Source organism: Anolis carolinensis, chromosome 3 (assembly GCF_035594765.1).
Source record: "Anolis carolinensis isolate JA03-04 chromosome 3, rAnoCar3.1.pri, whole genome shotgun sequence".
In the NCBI taxonomy this organism is placed as follows: Eukaryota; Metazoa; Chordata; class Lepidosauria; order Squamata; family Dactyloidae; genus Anolis; species Anolis carolinensis.
In genome coordinates this window covers 26,132,793-26,154,913 of record NC_085843.1, presented here as the reverse complement: position 1 = coordinate 26,154,913, position 22,121 = coordinate 26,132,793, and the positions used below count along the sequence as shown (strand labels likewise).

The 22,121-nt window shown below is 36.5% G+C and overlaps 1 protein-coding gene across 3 annotated transcripts in view; it reads right to left on the bottom strand.

The window, feature by feature from the left end:
* atm (ATM serine/threonine kinase) overlaps positions 1-22,121 on the bottom strand; it is an 86,965-nt gene that overhangs the window by 39,597 nt on the left and 25,247 nt on the right. For 2 of the 3 annotated variants that reach the window (XM_062974604.1, XM_062974605.1), the window contains exons 13-32: positions 21,242-21,464; positions 19,922-20,047; positions 18,070-18,195; positions 17,320-17,409; positions 16,684-16,849; positions 15,005-15,204; positions 13,129-13,211; positions 12,882-13,037; positions 12,192-12,267; positions 11,976-12,106; positions 10,087-10,216; positions 8,651-8,827; positions 7,466-7,626; positions 6,791-7,037; positions 6,231-6,349; positions 5,320-5,446; positions 4,567-4,766; positions 4,129-4,303; positions 1,069-1,233; positions 24-156 (exon numbers count right to left, since the gene is read on the bottom strand). In XM_062974604.1, the coding sequence (XP_062830674.1) occupies positions 24-156; positions 1,069-1,233; positions 4,129-4,303; positions 4,567-4,766; positions 5,320-5,446; positions 6,231-6,349; positions 6,791-7,037; positions 7,466-7,626; positions 8,651-8,827; positions 10,087-10,216; positions 11,976-12,106; positions 12,192-12,267; positions 12,882-13,037; positions 13,129-13,211; positions 15,005-15,204; positions 16,684-16,849; positions 17,320-17,409; positions 18,070-18,195; positions 19,922-20,047; positions 21,242-21,464 (3,011 nt within the window). Of the gene's footprint in view, positions 1-23; positions 157-1,068; positions 1,234-4,128; positions 4,304-4,566; positions 4,767-5,319; positions 5,447-6,230; positions 6,350-6,790; positions 7,038-7,465; positions 7,627-8,650; positions 8,828-10,086; positions 10,217-11,975; positions 12,107-12,191; positions 12,268-12,881; positions 13,038-13,128; positions 13,212-15,004; positions 15,205-16,683; positions 16,850-17,319; positions 17,410-18,069; positions 18,196-19,921; positions 20,048-21,241; positions 21,465-22,121 lie in introns of those variants that run through there. The other variant, XR_010004067.1, reaches the window with a different exon arrangement.

The following is a 22,121-nucleotide window of genomic DNA, read 5'->3' as shown; positions in this document are numbered from 1 at the left end:
AAAATGTAGCATCAAATCCTTACCCTGAAACTCTTTCATAAGGCTTTTCATTTGTTCCTTATGCTTTTCCAGTCGTTTGCGCAAATCACTTAAACCTTCCCGTCTGGTTAATGATAATGAATCAGAGATATTTATAGAAAGGAAGTGGTTTATTTCCTGCAAACAACACATTGATTTTGGAGTAAGGATACAAGATACACACACACTCCTTGCAAGTCTTGCAATTAGGTGTTACTATAAAAAAGACATACATATTCATTACACAGAAAAATTTATAGACTTTGAATGGCTGAGATACAAAATTGACATTTTCCTAAGCATAATAATAATCTATAACAAAAGTGTTCAGATATTCAGAAATGTGTATAAATCTGCAGCATGGAACTAGATACTTGAAAATTGATATGAATTAATTAGCTGTAAGGAATTAAAGTTGATTTATCACCAGTAATATCCTCTTTGACAATAGTGTCAGCCCCTCACAATAGAGGTAGGGCCATCAGATTAATTTCTCCATATGAATTCTAGAAATTTCCATGTTGTATTTTCCTCTGCAGGGCAGTGAACTCTTTAAACAGTTCAGAGAGAAATGAAAGACCTGTTGCCAAACAAGTCAGTAGAGGAAAGACTGATTGAGCAGAAGGCTGAAGGGAGAAAAAGATTAACAAGGGAAAAAAGAGGGAGAGAAGAGAAAAACCACTGCAGGAAGAGAAGGCGGCACTACTGTATCTGAAACTCAGGTAAGGTTCGCTGAATAAGTACCAGGGACAGAAAGAAAAGTGGAGTCAACAGTAATAATGGAAAATTAAGTGACTCCTGCCTTAGAAGGTGGTACATGGATTGGTTCTCTACATGAACCAGATAATTGGCATTTCTCTTGTAAAAGAACATCCACCCCAGCATAGTACAGAAAATACTTGCATAGTCTATGTTTTTACTTTTTTTTTAATGAAACCATTTTACTTGTTATAAATTTGCAACTCAACCAATAATAATAATAATAACTTCATTTATATGCCACCACCATCTCCCAAGAAGGGTCTCGGGGTGGCTTACTGATTATATTACCTCCAAAAGAGAAAATTCCCCTTTGCTGTATTTTATTTGTTGCTGAACAGCTCGCAGTTCTTTGAAAGCAGGATGGTCAGGAAAAGGATCTAGATGTTTCATTGCCTGGTACAGATTTTCATTGTCCTTATTATCTATTACCAGATATCTCAGTAAGCTCAAGATCTAACATGTGGTTTAAAAAAGAAGGAACAGAAACTTTTATAAGAAAATCTTCACATTTTTACATGAAAAAACCAAAACAATGTAAATTGATGTGTAAGAATATTTATGCTACTTGCCCAAATCATCATTTTATACATGAAAATATTCATAAGCAGGCTCACTTTTTAACTTCATTGCATAGGGACCCAGAGCAGAACCAAAAACCCTGCATTTATTTGAAAGAAAGGCCAACTCTGCCATTTGATATTGTTTGGCAAAGAGTTCAACTAAAGTAATGCTTTTCACCATTTTGTTTATGATTTAAATACATTTTAAAGTTGTTTTAGTTTTTAATGTGGTACTAGGTTCTATGATGATGTTGCACTAGAGCCCTAAAACACCTTTTCACCACAAACCCCACTCTGTCCAGGTAATCCAGTAAGTAGAGTATATATAAAATAAGCAAATTCAAACAAGAGAATCAAAGTTCAAAAGGTTATTTCCAAGATAGCCGATATTCCAAAATCTTTCAAATACAAGCTCCAGTCTATCTGCAAATATATCCATAAACAACCTATGCCACACATGAACTAGAAGCAAGAACAAATGTAGAAACTTGAGTACATGAATTCCAAGAACATAAGACCAACAACCTGAGAGTTTTTATTTTATTTATTTATTTATTTCCAACATTTATATCCCGCCCTACTCACCCGAAGGGACTCAGGGCGGCTTACACAATTGGCAACAATTCGATGCCGACACATAGTTAAAATTATAATATATAAAATCTATTAAGAACAATTAAATACAATATAAAAATATAAGACATATGGTTAAATCCGTTCATCCAAGATCTTCATGCTTTAGCCAGAAATCAGTCCAGGTCGTCTTTGTCGTTTATTCATTAAAAGCCCGAGCACATAGCCATGTTTTAGGGCTCTTCTAAAGCTCAAAAGGGTTGGGGCTTGTCATATATCTCTGGGGAGGGTGTTTCACAGCCAGGGAGCCACCACCGAAAAGGCCCTGTCCCTCATTCCTGCCAGCCACACTTGCGAGGCAGGCGGGACTGAGAGCAGGGCCTCACCAGATGACCTTAGGGATCATCCTGGCTCATAGGAGGAGATACGTTCGGACAAGTAGATTGGGCCAGAACCGTTTAGGGCTTTATAGGTCAAAACCAGCACTTTGAATTGGGCTCGGTAGCATATCGGCAGCCAGTGGAGCTGGCTTAGCAGGGGGGTGGTACGCTCCCTGTAAGCTACCCCAGTTTTAAGTCTGGCTGTCGCCTGTTGTACTAAATGGACCTTCCGGGCCGTCTTCAAAGGCAACCCCAAGTAGAGCGATGCAGCGTTTCACCTGAATACCATGTTGCTCTCACAAAGGATTGTACCAACAGGAACCACTTTAAATGACCTCAAGCCCCCCCATAACATCATTTCTCACACACCTGCTTTTCCTCTCCTTATCTCTAATTCCTTGGGAAAAGTGAGTCTGCGTTTGTTGCGTGCTCTGTCCTTGCAATTCCAAGCACCTTGATGTAGACAAACATTCATCTCCCACATTTCTCTCAGCCTGCACTTCTGGCAGGTTCTCATGGGAACTGATATCGTTTTCTTGTGGGAACTGCCAGGAGATTCCAAAATAACTCTCTCCAGGCCACTTCTATCCTCCTCTGGGCCCTCTGAATCTAACTCAGCATCCTCTTCCTCATCTTCTAAGCACTCAGAATCTGACCAGGCTACAACAGATGATTCCTCTTATCACTGGAGCTACATACAAAGGAGAGCCCAGTACAGGCAATCCCCAGTTACAAACATTCAACTTATGTATGATTCTTAGTTGCAAATGGGCCTCTTCCCTCCCTGCCACAAAATCGTAGTTCTCAGCCAAAGCGTGTCTAAATCTCTCCCCACTCTCTCCTTTGCTCCCTGTCTGTATCTGTCCCGCATTTCCTTTCCTTTGTGTCTAACACCACTTTAACTGCAATGGCTCAATTCTATGCAATCCTGGGATTTGTAGTTTGGTGAGGCAGCAGCATTCTTTGGCAGAGAAGGCTAAAGACCTTGTAAAACTAGGATTCCATAGCATTGAACCATGGCAGTTAAAATGGTGTCAAGCTGCATTCATTCTACAGCATAGAGATATACCCTAAGGAAGCTGAGGCAAGATAAACAGAAGAGGCTCCTCGAGGGAAGGCTTACCTATTTCTCTGGTTTTCCTTTCCATCTCTGGAAGCATTGATGTTCTAACACTTTGCTTTTTAAAAGAAAACATTCTAAGCATGCAGCAACTATAATGTACACTTTTTTGCCAAATTACAAAGAATGCACTTTTTGTTGCTGTGCATTACACCCGGGGAAGGGGGGGGCACTCCCCTCACATTCACCGGGTCTGTTCCACCTTACATACAAATTCAATTTAAGAACGAATTTACAGAACCTATCTTGCTTGTAACTGCCTTTATATTTAAAAGAATCTAGAGCAGTGGTTCTCAACCTATGAGTCCCCAGGTGTTTTGGCCTACAACTCCCAGAATTCCCAGCCAGTTTACCAGCTGTTAGGATTTCTGAGAGTTGAGGGCCCAAACATCTGGGGACCCACACGTTGAGAACCACTGATCTAGAGTTTCATGGTTCAGACCTGCACAATCTTACAAACCAGTTTTCTAGCTGCCATGTCCTGGGAGAGGTAGCATCCCTAAACAAGAAGGCAATTCACTTTTGAAAATGAGGGAATATTTCAAAATAGGTTTCTTATTCAAAAAGTCACCAGGCATGCTTAATTACTTGTCATGTTTTGTTTATGGATCATTATTTTTATTATTCCTAAAATGGAACAAAAGAGGTTCTGCTGTTGGACTGGGAGATCAGAAATTAAATGCCCCCCGACAAGTGTTTCTTATTAGGAACTTACCTCTTCTTGGGCTTCAGGTTGCTCTTCCACAATAGGCACAAGTGTACCCACAATAACATGGAGGTGAGTCCCTAGGGCATCGCGACAATATTTAACTGTTATGTGGCAAATGTGATTGAGAAGATCTAAACATAGCAAAAAATTCCGAAGGAATATCCCTCTGAGTGGTATTGATCTAAAACGCACATGGGGGAAATAACAAAATATGTTTGCATGAAAATACAGGTCAGGCTTATGTTAAATTTGAAGGCGCTATTACTGAGTTTATTGAGATATGGAAGGACTCTAAATTCTGCATTATGCAAGAAACTCTCCTTTCCTGCTAGAATAGATGGCTCTTGCATAGATGAACAAAAGTAGAATAAAGCAGCTTCATATATGCAACTAAACATAAACTACACATGCATATAAATGACAGCACATAGTATTCACATTTACCTCTTATTGATGTGATGAATCATAGTATAAATTACATCCCGAAGCACAAAAGCCCATGCGCCTCCAAGACCATCTTTTATTTCTTTCAGTAACAAATTTACAAAAAAGTGATACACCATAAGAATCCTATGTTTTTTGTAAATATTATTTGTTTCAGATGCTTGCCTACATATGTCAAATAAGATCTTCTGGAATGACTCCTTCAGTAAAAACAAAAGCAAAATACTGACATGTAATATTGCATATACTTTTTACAGTCAACATTAAAAAAAAATCTGTCAGTCTTCCCATTTTTATTCTACTGTTTTCATTTTTGTTATTATTGTAGCTTATATTGTTTTGCTATGTGTTATGCTTGCATGAGCATTTGGGAATTTCATTCTGTAAACTTTACAGGGACCCTTAGGTAAGAATAACTTAGAAATGGTTTTGCCAGTTCACGAAGGCATAACTGACTCATAACATTCCACATGGTTTGAAATGAAGTTTTGCATATTTTTGGGTTCTGTTTCTAATAATTAAATATAGCTTATTCTGATGAAGTGGGTAGAAATCAACAAAAACTTTTATGAACAAAAATATTTACTCTTTAAAGTGCTATAAGACTTTTTGCCAATGATTTATAATAACTTTTCCTCTGAAATACGCTGATATATGCATTAATATTACATATGATTTTTTTTAAAAAATCAAATAAATGTAATAGATCAATAAAAGAAAGGTTTTAATAATGTATTAAAATGAATTACTTACAGGGTTTTTGGAAAGAACTGCTACAAGTTCTTTTGACTTTGTTTTACAGCAATTGCTAATGTAATCCAATGTTGTTTTGATGACGTATGATGGGAAATAAGGAGGATTTGGAGAAGGATCCAGATCTCTGGGGGAGAAAGTTGAAAAGGTTGCAAAGCTTTCAAGACTTTAAAGAGGCCATTAACTAAATATTATGTTAACTGACAATCTAAGTAATATTGCGTACAGGCGGTTTGTAACAGTGTAATTGATTCTCCTAAAAGGTAAAGGAAAATAGATTAATTCAAGATAAACTATGCATTTAAATGAGTGCATAATGACATCATTTAATAAGCTTTTCTACTGTTTTATCTGTTTATACGATCAATGGGTAATTTGCTGATTCAGATGCAAAGTTAGCCCTCAAAGACTATGAAAATATGTTTATGTATATAGACACCCATATGTGTACACACTTGGGAAATATAATTTTTTCCACTTGTGTCTAGATGAAACAATATGTGTGTGCAATATATATATGCATAGTCATCTTGAGAAAGAGAGTAGAAAGACCACATGTGTGCGATTTCACAGACACCATGATGAAGAAAGAAAGGTATGGTTAAGAAAAGAGAAACACTTGAACTACCTCCAATAAATAAAACCTGGGATATTTATAAAGAAGAAAGATATCAGTTATTGCCGCTTACATTTTCCTAAAAACACATTTCTGTTGTTTCTTAAGGCACCACTGCTAGTTGTGGTTCTCAGATGATCTTAAGACATCACAGGTTAATTTCTCCAACGTTTCCATGCCCAAACAATTCCTTAATCATTTGTTTAAAATGTTAAATATCCATCAGGACAACAAGGTTTACTCATGAAAAAGTTGTGCATGTTAAAATATAAAACACAAAAAATGTAAATCTTACCCAGCAAATCTCTTTAAATCACATTCTTCCCCTGCCTTGATATCAACTGGTTCATGCAGGGTCATCAATATCTCTACCACAATCTCTGGCAGATTGCTATGAAATAGATTTTCTATCAGCTGTAAAATACAGACTGTTATTATAATCAGAATTAAAAAATGAAAATAATTAATTACATGATATCATGTGCAGCTATTAAGATTAATAGTACTTCACACTGAATGTATATATCCACACTACACAGTTATGGCAGTTGCATAACACTTCTAACTGTCATGGATTCATCTTGTGAAATCCTTGGTTTTCTTGTTTCATGAAAGGTTTTGAATTCTCTGCCAGAGAGGTCCAACTTTGAGCACCAAAGTACAAATTCGAGGACTCCACTGGCTAGAGTCATGGCAATTATAGAGGTATCAAACTGCTATAATTATGCAACGTAGATATACCCACCGTCATTGATTACCTCTACCATATCTACATTTAAAATACTAGCCTTTGAACTAATTTAATGCAATCACACAACTTAAGACAATCAGAAAGAAAACAGAAGAAAAATGTACTTGTCTTCCTAAGCAGCATTCACTTTTCAGTGTTTCATAGACTTTAGAAGCTCTCTGTCTCTTTTCTGCAAATTCATCATCTTCATGATTCTGGTAGGCAAAGTAAGGGAGAATATTCACAAGGATCTTGGGAAAGCAGTGTGCCAGAAGCTGCTTCCCTTCTCTTTTGATCTTGTCAGCAATGCATTTGACCTCTTCAAACTGATTTCTGATTACCAGTTGCGGAATCAACATTTTGTAGCAGGATCTAAAATTAAAAGTTCAGACCATTATAACAATCTTGGGAGAAAAATTAAATTTTTCTATTTAGCAAGAGTTTCCTAAATAGTCAGCGACTGCACTTTTGTCACAAATTATTATTAAAAAGTTACTCTGGCAGTCCACAGGCACCAGAGCGTTAATTGTGACAAGAGTTTGAATTCTGTCAGAATAAATAAAATAGATTCCAAATAGATTTAAGATCAATAAGCCTTAATTTGGAAATGCTGTCATTCATCAGAAGTCCAACATAGTTTTAAGAATGTGGTCTGAGCAGTACTGGCAGTTCATTGCCAGCTGTCTAATCAATTAGCTTTCAGAACAATATTTTAATCAATTCTCAAATTATGTCATCCAGTATACCAGATTTTAGAGTTTAAATGGAAAAAGGAAGAAAAATGTAATATAAATGCTCACCTGTAGAATTCCTCTAAATCAGAGTAATTCAATAAAGCATAAGGGAAAAGTGAAAGGCTATAGCCGCAGTTCAACCATTCTTGAACAAGATAATCTAAGTGGGTATTCATAAAATCCTCTGCATTTTTATAGCCAGAAGTGCCAGAAATTCTTTCTAAAACCTGCATGAGAAAAAAATGACAAAATCAAAGCCCAAACATTAGTGAAATTGTGTTGTCGAAGGCTTTCATGGTTGGAATCACTGGGCTGCTGTTAGTTTTCTGGGCTGTATGGCCATGTTCCAGAAGCATTCTCTCCTGGCATTTTGCCCACATCTATCAAAGGCATCCTCAGAGGTTGTGAGGTCTGTTGGAAACTAGGTAGGTGGGGTTTATATATCTGTGAAAGGTCCAGGGTGGGAGAAAAAACTCTTGTCTGTTGAAGGCAAGTGTGAATGCTGCAATTAATCACCTTGCTTAGCATTGAAAAGCCTTGCAGAGGATTCCTCTAGGCAGAAATCAGCCAGGCCTTGAAGCTGCAAGGCTTTTCAATGCTAATCAAGGTGATTAATTGCAGCATTCACACTTGCCTCCAACAGACAAGAGTTCTTTCTCCCATCCTGGACCTTCCACAATATACCTTACAACCTCTGATGATACCTGCCATAGATGTGGGCAGGCATCATCAGGTGAGAATGCTTCTGGAACATGGCCATACAGCCCGGAAATCTCACAGCAACCCATTTCTGAAATGAGTATTCAATATCCAACTAGACTGTGCCGCTGAATCAATGAGATTTCTGCAGATGTTGATTTAATATTGATTCAATGGCTGCACTGTAATTGGGACTAGAAATTGGATTTAGACAAGTTTCAAGGACATAGCATTGCATTCAGTTTGAAACAACTCAGGGTTAAACCCAAACAGTGTTCCTGGAAGTCTCATAAACATAGCTTTCTCACACAGATGTCTGTGAACAAAGAATACACATTACACATGAAAGCAAGCATTGTCTTTGACCTCATAGCTATTTAACAATCATGCACAGAGCTGCAAAATATGGAGATTTTAATCAATTGCATATCTTTTAATTTAAGTTAGCCTTTTTTTAATAACCAGACATTCTTTGCAAAAATTTAGACAAATTTTGAACCACTCTAGTTTCACTTGAATTTATTTGTTCATATGGATTCCCAATATGCATACCTTTCTTACAAGCTGAGGCTCTAATCCATTCTCTTTGACACACTGGAAAATTGCAAACAATGCTTTTTTTTCACACACAGGACTGCAGCGTAAAATCATTGTTAGCAATGTAAGGAGAACTAATTTTCTATTACGTTCTTCATCAGGAAGATTCTCTTGACACACAGTGCCAGTTGCCTTTGTTGGGAAAAATACAGAACAAGAATGAGCAAATATAGTAGATTTGACATTATCTTTTTATAAATAATTTCAGTTCTGTTCAATGAAGTTTATTCTCAAATAAATGGGTATAGGATTGAAGCATTAACTGTAAAATTTGCCCTGACTTTAAGTTACATTACACTCGTGTTGAACACAGATTCAAACCCAGATCTCCAAGATTAATAGCCCAGTCCTATATCATGCTGAATCAGCACAGCACTAAACAGAATTTCTTCTTTAACATTAATAGAATCTATTCCTAAACTATAGAAAGAATTTCCTGGTGGTAAATTCGATTTGATAGTGGAATATGCTGCCTTGTGGGGTGCATTCTATATAGTGGGGTCTCCTTCTTCTGGGGTTTTAAACAGCACCTGCAGTGAGTGCTTTCATTGTATATTCTTACATGGCATGGGGTTGGATTAAATCAAATGTTCTCAACCTGTGGGTCCCCAAGGTGTTTTGGCCTACAACTCCAGCTGTTAGGATTTCTGGGAGTTGAAGGCCAAAACATCTGGGGACCCACAGGATGAGAACCATTGGATTAGATGGTCTCCTCCAACTCTACGATACTATACTTATTGGATTCTATTCTATCTTCCAGCACAGAGAACAAAGGTAAACTTAAAATAGCCAACAAATATTTTAATGGGCATTAAAAAATATAGTCTGCTTCTACTTAGGGTCTGCAAAAGGGTATGACACAGATACTAGCCTTGTGAGTAGAAATGAAAAGCAAGCTGAAGCTTTGACATTTCAAAAAAACAGAGGCACACAGATGAACATGCAGCAGAGATTGTTTTCTTCTTAGATTATTCAGAATGAAACTCAAATGATTACTATGACATAGTTGATTTTTGTGACCTCTACATGGTAGGCAGCATGATTACATATTTTGAATTTTACTTAAATAGCATGTACTATAGCAGTGTTCCTGATTGAGGTGCTTCTACTCAGCTCCTGCACTTATCTACAAGTTCTGTCTTTGAATTCCAACATTAGATGGAATGGTAAAATAAGAAAAAAGAAATATTCTAATTAATCTATTTTTAAGACATGGGAGTATCAAATTCAGTTATGCTCTAGGTACAGTATCCCCTTACAAAGTGTAATCGGAATAAAATATCAATGAAAGTCTGATCAAGGACAAAGTCTCTAGGCCCAACTTAAAAGAAGACCATGAGAAGCTAGTACAGTGGGCCTCTCTATATATTCTTAGTGAAAAACACATTTACCAGTTTCTTTGTTCCATCTTGAACTTTTATGTACAAATTGTCAAATGCCCTTTGCTGGATCTTCAGAGGAAGAGGTTTCAGAGGTTTCAGTAAACCAATAGAATCTCTCTGTTTTTCATCTTGGAACAAACTGGTATTCAAATAGAGAGAAAATAAGTTGGGAAAAATTGGCACAATCACTATTTTATAGGACAATGACATTTCTGTTGCATTTGACCTCTTAAAAAGGAGCAGCGGGATAAATCAAAATAACATGTAATAACAACAGCTGCAGCAGCAACAATACAATAATAATTGTATAATTTGCAATAACAACAGCAGGGCCTGGAACTCCAGATTAAAAATCACATACGCAATAGAATTGAAAGAAAATTGGATTAAGATGTTCTATCGCTGGTATTTGACCCCTCAAAAATTAGCAAATTATTATAAAAAAATTTCAAATAAATGTTGGAAATGTGAGGATCAAGTAGGAACGTTTTATCACTGCTGGTGGACTTGTAAAAAAGCTAAAAATTATTGGAAGGAGATCCACCAGGCAATACAAAAGATGTTGCAGATTAAAATAAATCTAGATCCAAAATATTTTCTCCTGGGGATGCTTAATATTCAAAATGATAAAAATAAAGAAATTCTTTTTAATTACCTCACCACGGCGGCTAGAATAATATATGCTAAATATTGGAAAAAGAAGGAAATCCCCGAATTAAGTTGTTGGCTAACAAAGATTTTGGAAATAATGAATATGGACAAATTGACATACCTACTAAAAAATAACTATGGAATTCCAAGAAAGCAAACAAATTGGGATCCGGTAAAAAAACTATTTGATAGAAATACAAATGAAGGTACTAATTTAATCTATATAGGTTTGTAGATACAAAGTGAAGGTAAAGAAGACTCCGTCACCTAGTTGAAGGAAGAAGTAAAAATGACCAAGAAGAAGAATAACAAACTTTACTAAATAACTGTGTATGAGATGGAAGTCTTTATTATATTTTTTTATTTTTTTTTATTTTTTCTCTTTTTCTTAATATAATTTTCTTTTTTATTTTTCACTTATTACTATTATTATTGTTATTACTATTGTTATTATTATTATTATTATTATTTATTATTATTATTATTTTGTTTCCTGAAGTCTATTCTCTTTCTTTCACCTCTTTCCTTGGAAACTATTGTTCTCACACTTTCACTGTAAGCTCTTTAATTGAAAAGCTAATAAAAAATTTATATAAAAAAAACAACAACAGCAGGAACAACAATACAATAACTGTATTCTGAATCTCTCTCTAGGGTTCCTGAGTCCTTATACCCCGGAAGATTGTGCAACTAATCCACAATTCTGTGTCCAATAGAATTGGGTAAAACACTTAGAATTCAAAAGTGCAACATCTTGCAGAGCAAGGAATATAAAGATTTTGGAAGATGATAATTGATTAATAATAAACACCTCTTTCTCCTGCTCACGTGTCAATGGAATTAGAAAAACAGTTTGATAGTGTAGTAACTGCCTTAAAGGATGACAGATTGTCCATCTTTGCAGTTCTTTGAACAGAGGTTGGGTGGGCATCTTTCTGGAATGCTATAATTGTGTATTACTGCATGGCGGGGGTTGGACCATGTGGCCCTTCCAACTCTAATATTTTATAAGAAATTAGCCTAAAGTTCTGGAACTTGGCATCAAGTGCATTCTGGTCTTTGCAGAAACTACTCATGAAAAATGAGGCACAGGAAGCAGCAAGAATCGCTTTGAATACTGTTTGCCTGTACTTTTATTTCATGTTGTAAAATGGTAAATAAAAAGGCTAAGCAATCAAGAATAGGTAACCCTTGAATGATTTATCTTTAGAAGGCAATCAAATCATTAAAAATCAAAAGATGTATACCTGGTTACTGATTTTGCAGCAACCATGCAAACTTGAAAGTTGCTGTCAGCAAGGAAGTTAGAGAAAGCATCATGCACTGTCAGATTTTGATGTTTAACATTGAGCATGGTCCATTTTGAATACGGATCAACCTATGGAAAAAAGCCAGAGTATACCTTACATCTTTATGGAACTTGGGAATGTTTTTTTATTACATATATCTGCCTCTTAACTTACCTGAAGTAAGGCTTTCATACAATTCACTAAGGCTATTCTTACTGGAGCAGTATATTTTCTTTCACTTGCTAAATGCCTGGAACAGATAGTATTTAGTATTAGATGATAAAAGGAAGAAACACATTTTGACTGTTCACTCTTAGATGTCTTGCTTAATATGAATACTTTTCATGACTCAGAAAGAACTTTGTTAGCATTACATTTATGCAGAAGTTGAAGCAGAATATGTCATTAATGTAGGTAAGCAAGAAAAACATATTCTTGATTCATTTGAAATGTAAATTCTTTTCAAACTAAGCCATTCAGACTACTCCCAAAAATGACTGGAAGTGACATATTGCCACCTCTGGTTAATTGTAATGCCAGCTGCATGTATACAGTATACAACTCTCTGGGCATTACAGTACTTTTAATTCCAGCCCACGCTCGCTTCTGGAATAAATTACTACATAATAGCATAGAAGAACTCCTTATATATAGACATGAAATTGATCCAGTGAGCCTACTACTGCCAACATTGATTGGGAACAGTTCTTCAGGATTTCAGGAAGGATTTTTTTCAGGCCTCTATAGCATTACCAGGAACTGAATATGAAACCTAACTTACAGAGATAGCTTTTTGATGAGTTAGGGTGGCACCGTTATTAACAGATAATACATTAACTGGATTTGAAAATGTCCTTAACATACCAGAATGCCCCTATAACAGTTAAAAATGAACCTTGGGCTCTACTTAAATCTTCAGTATTTGTCGTGGCAATGCCCAAGGCAGTCACCATGGGAAGAAGATTGTGGAGAATTGCTGAGCAAACCTCTTGATCTCGACGATAAAAGGAACAGACATCCCTGTAGGACAAAACAGAAAGTCTGAAATAATGCATTAGGGACATATTAGAAAGTAGAATATCTATTTGATTAAATGTAATTATTTTCTTACGTAAGAGGACTGAGAAGTGATACAATCTGATCCTCTAGTAAGGGATTTTCTTCACTTGGGAGTTCCTTCAACAAAATCAAGTACTAATGCAAAACACAATTAAAAACAAAACATAAGAAAGGGATTTAGTTGCACACTAAATCGCACATGAAGTACAAAAACATTCCGGTTTAATATGCAATTATCATCCACAGTAACATACAATACAATTTGAGTATCCCTTAGCTAAAATGATTGTGACCAAAAATTCTTTAGATTTCAAGGGTTTTTTTAGATTTTAAAATAAAGTAGAGCCCCAGTTATCCAAGATAAACGGGCGGGCTCGATCTCGGCTGACCGAACGGCTCGGATAGGGCAACGGCTTGCCAAAGGATGTCTCTCCGGATCTCCCTTGGCCAGGCCCTTGCTGGAGGAAATAGTTTCCTCCAGCACACTCGTTTCTCAGAGGGACAGGCCCTTGCTGGAGCAAGGGCCTGTCTCTCCAAGAAAAGCAGAGCATGCCCCGGATATCCCTTGGCCAGGCCCTTGCTGGAGGAAAGCGATTCCTCCAGCAATGGTCTGGCCAAGGAAAACTTGCGGCACACTCCTGTCCCTCCGAGAAACAAGGAGCACGCTGCAGGTTTTCCTTGGCCAGGCTATTGCTGAAGGAAACTCTTTCCTCCAGCAAGGGCCTGCTGAGGGAGATCTGGAGAGATGTCCCTCAATGAGACCTCGCCCCTTGGAAGGAGCCCACAAGCGCTGCTGCCTAGCAGCGCTCGTGGGCTGCTTCCCAAGGGGCGAGGGCTCGGCCCAGGGAAGCAGGCCACGAGCGCTGCTGCAGCAGTGATCGCGGCCCGCTTCCGGGATGCTTCCTCCTTCCTCTCCCTCTCCTCGTGAGCTCCCTTCGCACGAGAGAAGGAGAGGAAAAGGTGGGGCGCTTGTTCCTCCCTCTCCCTCTCCTTCTCACAAGCTCCCTTTGCTCACGAGAAGGAGATGGAGGGGGCAGCGCCTTGGATAATACAGAACCTCGGTTAACCAGGGCTCTACTGTATCTGCATTTGCATGCACGCACACATACACACACACTCACAAACGAACAGAGATAGAAACACAGAATGAGATATCTCACACATGGAAGAGAAGATTCATTTATACATTTATACATCTTATACATATAGATATGAAAGAAATTAAAAATAATTTTGTGCATGAAAGAAAGTTTGCACACATCAGGAACAAAAGTGTTACTATGTGGATTCATTTCATATTTTGGAGTATTTTGGATTTCAGAATTCCAAATAAGTGAAACTCTACCTGTATTATATTTTTAAATGTTAATTTAGGATAATTCCACAGCATTAAGCCATGGCAGTTAACGTGGCATCAAACTGCATCAAATTTACAGTGTAGATCAGGCATGGGCATACTTTATTCCTCCAAGTATTTTGGACTACAACTCTTACAATTCCTAACAGCCTATCGGCTGTTAGGAATTGTGAGACTCGGAGTCCAAAGCACCTGGAGGGCCAAAGTTTGCCCATGTCTGATGTAGATGCACCCCAGGACTGGTCATCTTTCCAAAGTCTAAGGGCTGTATATACCCCTCATTAAACCTTGGAGGACTGTATATCCTGCATCACTCAAACACAGCCCCAAAATTTGAAAAATGTGTGGGTTTTTTAAAAATTCAAAATATGACCATTCATCCTACATTATGCCCACTTTGGGAAAAAAATAACACCCTTGGCCTAAAACAAACCAAAAGGAGGAAACACGGCTTAATTACTTAGAGGAAAAAAAATCAAAAATCAAAAATATTTATGGGAAGGTGAAGTCTTATAGACCCCTAGTTTTGACAAAGCTAAGCAGGGCAATAATCTTTCCCCAACATACTCACCATATGGAGATGAAGTGGTTTTGTATAATCAAATGTATTTCCCTCTATTAGCATTAAGAGTTTCCTTCGAATTTCAGAAACTCTAAAGCAAACTATTTGTCCTGAAGTTGCTGTGACAGCAATACATAAGAACTTTAAAATGTCAAGGAGCAGCAAGTCCTGCTTAGTCAGATGTTCTTCTGATAATGGGCTTACAGCACCTGTAAATACAAGTTACCAAAAATTTAAAATGAGTAATTCCAAACTGACAGTGGAAACATGTCAGGAAGTCATAGTTAACTGCAGTTCTTTGGTTGTGGTTCTTAAATGAGCTCTAGATGACAGGTGGAGAGGATTTCTAAAGTAGGGACAGCTACTATATAACACAAGAGCTGGCACAATACTAGTGAGGACAAAAGAAAATACCAGTAGTCAAATTACACAACTGCAAGCTTTAAAAGGATATTTTTAAAAAAAACATAGGGTGCTTCCAGATAAGATTTTGATTGTGTAGTTGCCTTCCTTTGTTCTTATAGTTTTACAAAAGGTCCAAGTACTACAATCCCTAACTTACAGCTAGCACATTAAGAACATATTGCAAATGCTCGTTCTAGCCAAGGAAACGGGGGCAGGGCACTCAAGAAAGGCAATCTTGCATTTCTGCTCAACCTCATAATCAGCTGCAGAAATTCCTCTCCACTGTTCTTATAGAATCATAAGAGTTGGAAGAGATCACAATGGTCATCCATTCCCACCTCCTGCCATGCAGGAAAAATACAATCAAAGCACTCCTAACAGATGGCCATCTTGCCTCTGCTTAAAAACTATCAGAGAAGGAGACCCCACCATGCTCTGAGGCAGCATATTCCATGGCCATCCTGCTTTTGGTAGACATGATATACCACCAAATTTGTGCCCCCCCCCCCCAAGATTTTTCAGACTCCAACTACCAGAAGCCCTAACCAGTAGCCAGGAATTCTGGGAGTTGAAGCCCAAAATACCTGGATGGCTACCACTGACATCCTTCACCATTATTCATAGCTGAATCAGCCCCCTTCTTTGCAAGGCAGTTACTTCCTTCTCCTTTCCATAGTCAAATGATTAAATAGGCTGCTTTACCACACAAGCAGGTACTCTGCTATTGTTGTTAATGCAGGAGGCAAGAAAGAAGCATCCTGTTTTTTTATAGTAAAATGTACACACAAAAAAGCATAGTATCTCCCCATTCATTTGAAAGCAACTGTAATTTTACTTATAGTCTACAGTGTTTATAATTTTTATCCATGACAAAGACACTTGTTTCCCAAAAAAATTCACAAAGTACAAAAATGTCTTTGGGTACAGTGGGAATTAACAGCCTGCACTTTGCCCACTTCTGGCCTAGATTTTGTAAATAATACACATATTTTGTGTGAGTTCAGCCGTACCTCAGGTATGGTACTTAAAAAGAGGATATTGGTTAAGTATATACACTCTACTGTCCAACATTTAATTAAACATCCATTTTATTTAATTTTATTAAACATCTTCTATCCAGATCTATACTATGAAAAATTGTAATTGCTAGTAGCTTCACTCAAAAATTCAAATTTAAACAGTATTTTAAGCCTGATACATTTGTAGCCTGCTCGAATTGAACATTTTTTTTCCTCAAGCCATTCACTGGCCACAAAATTATTCATACATCCATTCAACCTTACCAGCCAAGTTCTGCAATTCTTTGTTCTCATTTGCATCACCAGCTGCAGCAGAGTCATCATCAAACAGATCCAAGACTGCTTGGTCTTCTTCCATTCTACTCTCTTCAGGATCTTCTTCCATTACGTCCACTTCTCCAATTTCATTTGCTTTTGTGGTAAAAGCCATCTAATGGAAGTCATTTATTTAGAATTATTTCATTTCATCTCTATAATGCAAATACAATATAATGTACTCAATACACAAAAGCAAACTAGTTTAGAAAGCAAAGTAGGAAGGTATTACCCTTGCCTGCTAAAAGTTGTCTTCATCATACTGGGCAGTTCCTTTCAGATGTGGGGCTTCCATAAAACAAAGATACTGTTTTCACAAGTAACGCAATGGGTTAAACCCTTGTGTCGGCTGAACTGCTGATCTGAAGGTTGGTGGTTTGAATCCATGAGATAGAGTGAGCCCTAGCTTCCCATGTGGGTGGGTACATGAGAGTAGCCTCCCAGCAGGTTGGTAACACATCTGGGAGTCCCCCGGGCAATATCTTTGTAAATGGCCGATTCTCTCACACCAAAAGCAACTTGCACTATGTTTTCAATTAGCTTCTGACACAAATTAAAAAAAAAACCAGCATTGGCACTACTTACCAGATGTTTGCAAATATCTGTAAGATCATTCATCATCTTTGATGTTAACAAATGCAACCAAATGTCCGACATACTATTTTGGGGGCTGTTCTGTTGAAACAATCCAAAATACATTATCATAGTACTCTCTCTCTTATACAAACTACAGCAATACTACAAGTCTTTCCATTATTTCATTTCTCATTTATTTCTAACAATAACAACTAAATTAGCAGGGAATCAATACTTTAGTCCTATGATGTTATTGAGTGAAAATGCTACTTCCTTCCTTCAACTATTAAGTAAAATGCAATAAATAAATAAATAAATAAATAAATAAAACACAAATAGAGATTGCTAAAATCTAAAAGAACATTTCACATTTTGTTGCATGCTTCATAATACTTAGAGATGGTTGCTTAAAAGCTGTGACCAAGTTAATTATGAAATTCTTACTCTTATAAGCTGCAATTTTGCAGTGTTTTTCTATTTAAATTCTGGATTTAATCATCTTAACCAGCATGATAAACCACCCCCAACACTTGATTCAAGTAAAATGCCCATTTCACCATTGTACTTAAGCAGAAACCAACTTTTAAAATTGCAATAATATATCATTATTTTGCAGAACATGTGTGTGTGCCTACATATACACACACGATTATAGATGAGCAAACCACATGGAAAAGTATATTGTCTTCAAATTGGACACTACAAGAATTTTGATGCCCTTAGTTTCAGACTGGACTGAAATATCAATAGAGGTCTTACCTGATTACAATTACATAAACAACTAGCACACTGCATTATCAAATTCTTCATTGAACTGGTTCTGGAATCTTCATTTAGTTTGTTTTTAGACTGAGAAATGCTTTCTCCTATGCAATGAATAAGAGACTTAAAGGAAGAAAATAAAAAAGGATTCAGGAACTTTCCAAAAACATACTTTTCATTTCATCTATGTTAAAGTTCAAATGTGCTAAAATCACAATTTAGTTTAATATACCAGAAGTGTGGGCATTTTCACTTGATCTTGATCATGACATGATCTTGATATTTGTTTTAAAACACTGTACACTTGCTTTTCTATTCTGCTTTAACTTAGAAAAGAAATGTTCTTTTTCTCTCTCACTTTTCTTTTTTAACATTATAGAAATCTTTATTGTATTAGATAACAATGGAAGAAGACAAAGATGTTAAAAATGATCCTGTTCTATATCCACTCTTGTAGCCTTCCCCATTTCTCATCTATTTGGTATGGCTTTTAAATATTAATGCTTTATAAAAATTTGATTAATGCCAATTTTGAAGACTAGTTTTAAATAGTTTATTAGTTAAAATGTAATTTTAGTTGTGTGATGTCTAATTTGTTGCAATGTTTTATTATTGCTCGATGTTGATGTTTAATGCATTATTATTTGTTTTATAGTAATTTATCTGTTTGGTGTTTACATTTTAAGGCATTTAATGTTTGCCGCTACATGTTGTTAACCGCCCTGAGTCCCCATTGGGAAGATAGGAAAAGATAGAAATAAAGCTTTATTGTTATTATATTATTATTATTATTTGTAATAAAATTATATGAATAAATTAATTAATAAATAAATATAGGATCACTGTCTCATTGAAGAACAGAAGCAATTGGCAAGGGAAACCACAGCATGGAAACCTTGAACTATTATATATACTCATGTATAAGTTGACCTCATGTATATGTTGAGGGCAGATCTTAAGGTCCAAATTATGGATTTTGATATGACTCATGGAGAGGGCAAAGGTCATTCTGCAAAGAGGCAAAAGCACTAATGCCTCCTCAGGGGTCCAGCTGCCCCTGTATACCACTGCAATTTCCTCATCCAGACATTACATAAGGCCAGAAATCACACCACAGTGGACAGAGTAGAGGGAATCAGGGCTTCTCCCAGGATGGACGACTCAGAGAAGGGAATGATTCATTTTTTGACAAGAGTTAAGGTATAGTATTAACACTGACTTGTGGATAAGTTAACACAGGATTTCAGAATGATTTCTTGGCTAAAATTTCTAGACTTATACATGAACAGAAAGGGTAACTATCTTTTGTAATTGCCAGCTAAACATTTTGGCTTTTATTTATTTATTTCTCACATTTATATCCTGCCCTTCAAAGGGACTCAGGGCGGCTTACAGTTATGAAGCTTAGGGTCAGTTATACTTTAAGAGATTCTAGCCATATTTAAGTAAATTTGGACAAAATCACAGAAATATTGAGACTAGAATGTTGTACACAACTCAAAAATTCACAGAATAACTTGGATGTCTCCAACATGCCGTGGTGTGAACCTATCACAATGTTTTCTTGCTAAGTTTTGTTCAGAAGGAGCTTGGCTTTGCCTTCCTTTAAGAACTCCTCCTGTCTGCCATTGTTTCTCTCTTTTTAGAGGAGGATCAGGAGTCTATTGCCCTATAAAATATTTGAGACAAGAAAATCCCATGTTCTAGGGTTGCCTATGAGTAAACCAATGGAAGAACAATCACTGTTCTAAAACTTCTCATTATTACATGATTGAGGCCTGCACCCACTTCTACTACAGGTACTTCAGTTTGGCATTCATTAATTTGACATGTTTAGTTGAAGTCCTACCTTGGCTTTGTGAAAAAGCTCTGATTTACGTGCTTCTTCTGCTGTGAGGACACCAGCATAGCAATAGCAGCCAAGAACTCCAGTCAAGAGGCCACTACAACGTACCAGGATTTCTGCAGACGTACCCTTTAAGTAAATAAAATATACATTTAAAAATATGTTTTTGCATTAAACTGTATTTCATCAGCTTACCGTGTATTATTTACATAGTCTGCTAACATAATGCAAGTGATAAGCAGAGCTCACATAATCTGTGAGGTGTCATTTTGAATAACATTAAATATAAAAAACATACTCCACAAAAGGATTGATTTTCTTTTATCAAAGAAAGCAGTGGCAGAGAAATGTTTGGCTCTCCAGTTGATACTGGACAGCAACTATCATCAGTCAATAAAAGTATGGTGAAGGATGATGGAAATGTGTAAAGCACAATACATTCCATATTTCTAATCAAATACACTTCCATGTAGATATATCAGAGTAGAGTTATGTTAGCAGATTTAGAACATTCCAAGTTCTTCTTACAGTTTTAAAGACCTTCATATTCTAGCACAAGGCTTTCAAGCTGGTGGTCTCAGAAATTTTGGTTACAACTCTGATCAGCACTATCCAGTATGCCAATCATATAGGAATATAGAAGTTAAGGTCCAAAACATTTGAAGGGCATTAGCCTGCCTATCCCTAGCCTAGAATCCCATCTCCAAGAAAATCTTTGCAATATAAGCCCCCTTGTCAATTAGGAAAGTCTAACATAGTTGAATCTAAGAATGAATTAGGAATAATAAAAAAGATAAATCTGTACTCCGAATCACTGTAGGTGAAACAGAATTAAAAACCAAAATATGGAATACTTTCGGCCCCAAGCATTTTGAATGAGGGGTTGTGACACAGAAAAGCAGCACAGATCTTTCTACTTGAGCATGCAAACACTTTGAATGCATGGAAGAGCATCTTTACCATACTATGTATGAAATGTAAGATTGCCTCTCAAATGAGGCTTCTGCCAAAAGAAGTTCACAAACAAAGAACTTTGTTTACAGTTGCTTGGCAGAAAGATTCTTACCTATCCTCCACCATGGTACTGTGCAGAATTGTCATCCTCCCCTGATGCATATAAGAACATATTCAGAAAATATATCAGAGGTGGCCAGACAAAATATAACAAAAAGATTGTCTATTTTTATTATGCAAATTGTCTGTTCGATTTATTATGCAGCAAATATCAAACAATACTTACAAATCAATGAGGGTAAGGTATACCTTCAAACTCCATAATCATAGGTGAAGATCAAAGATCTCAATATTATTATTCCAACTTACCTCAAGCGAAAAGCTACTAAGAAGTTTTTCTGACATCACCATGAGATCATGCTCTAAGGCCTGCCGATGTTTCTGGCTGACAATCAGTCTGGAACTAGAGGGTTTGCTTTCCAATTTCTCGTTTGTCATGTTTGTAAATACATCAATTTCATCACAAATTGTTTGTGTGTAGAATGCTTCTGTTTCTGAAAGACTGACTTCTTTTTCTGGTGTATGCTGCAAACTAAATAAAACAAATAAAATTCTTAGCAATATTTCATAGCCATACTCTCTAAAACAAAATTCTTATCTCAAAATTTCCTATTGACTTTAACAATGATTTTAACAGTGTTGCTAGAAATTTTACAGAAAAGGCAGAAAAACTAATTTTATTAGAGGCTTATCATTGCTTTGTACAAAGCATATTGTTTTCTAGTCATTCTGGTACATTCATGAAAATATATGATATTTCTTAATCTTTACTACAAAGAAAGAAAAACTACAACTTTAAAATTACATGTTATGCCATTATTTTTATTTAGAAAAACTTAAGAATTTAAGGTCCATTCCGCCTTGCAAAATTTCTCTTGGAAGGCCTGCAGCCTGTACTTAATTCAGAAATGTGAGTCCTTTGCCAGCGGGCTTGCTTGAACCTTAAGCTACTTTCTCCTCTTCTTGTGAGCACCAGAGAACAAGATTAGGAGCAAAGTTTGAGTATCTTTTTATTGAAAATGTTTGAGATCAGAAGTGTGTTGGATTTTATTTACAGATTTTAAAATATTTACATATAAAGGCAGTATAAATAATCTTTAGATAGCATAGGGAAGGATTAACACTCTTGTAGTGATTGTTTTTCTGTCTGTGCCCTTGTTCAGAAGATTTCACCTCACTTTCTGTCCCT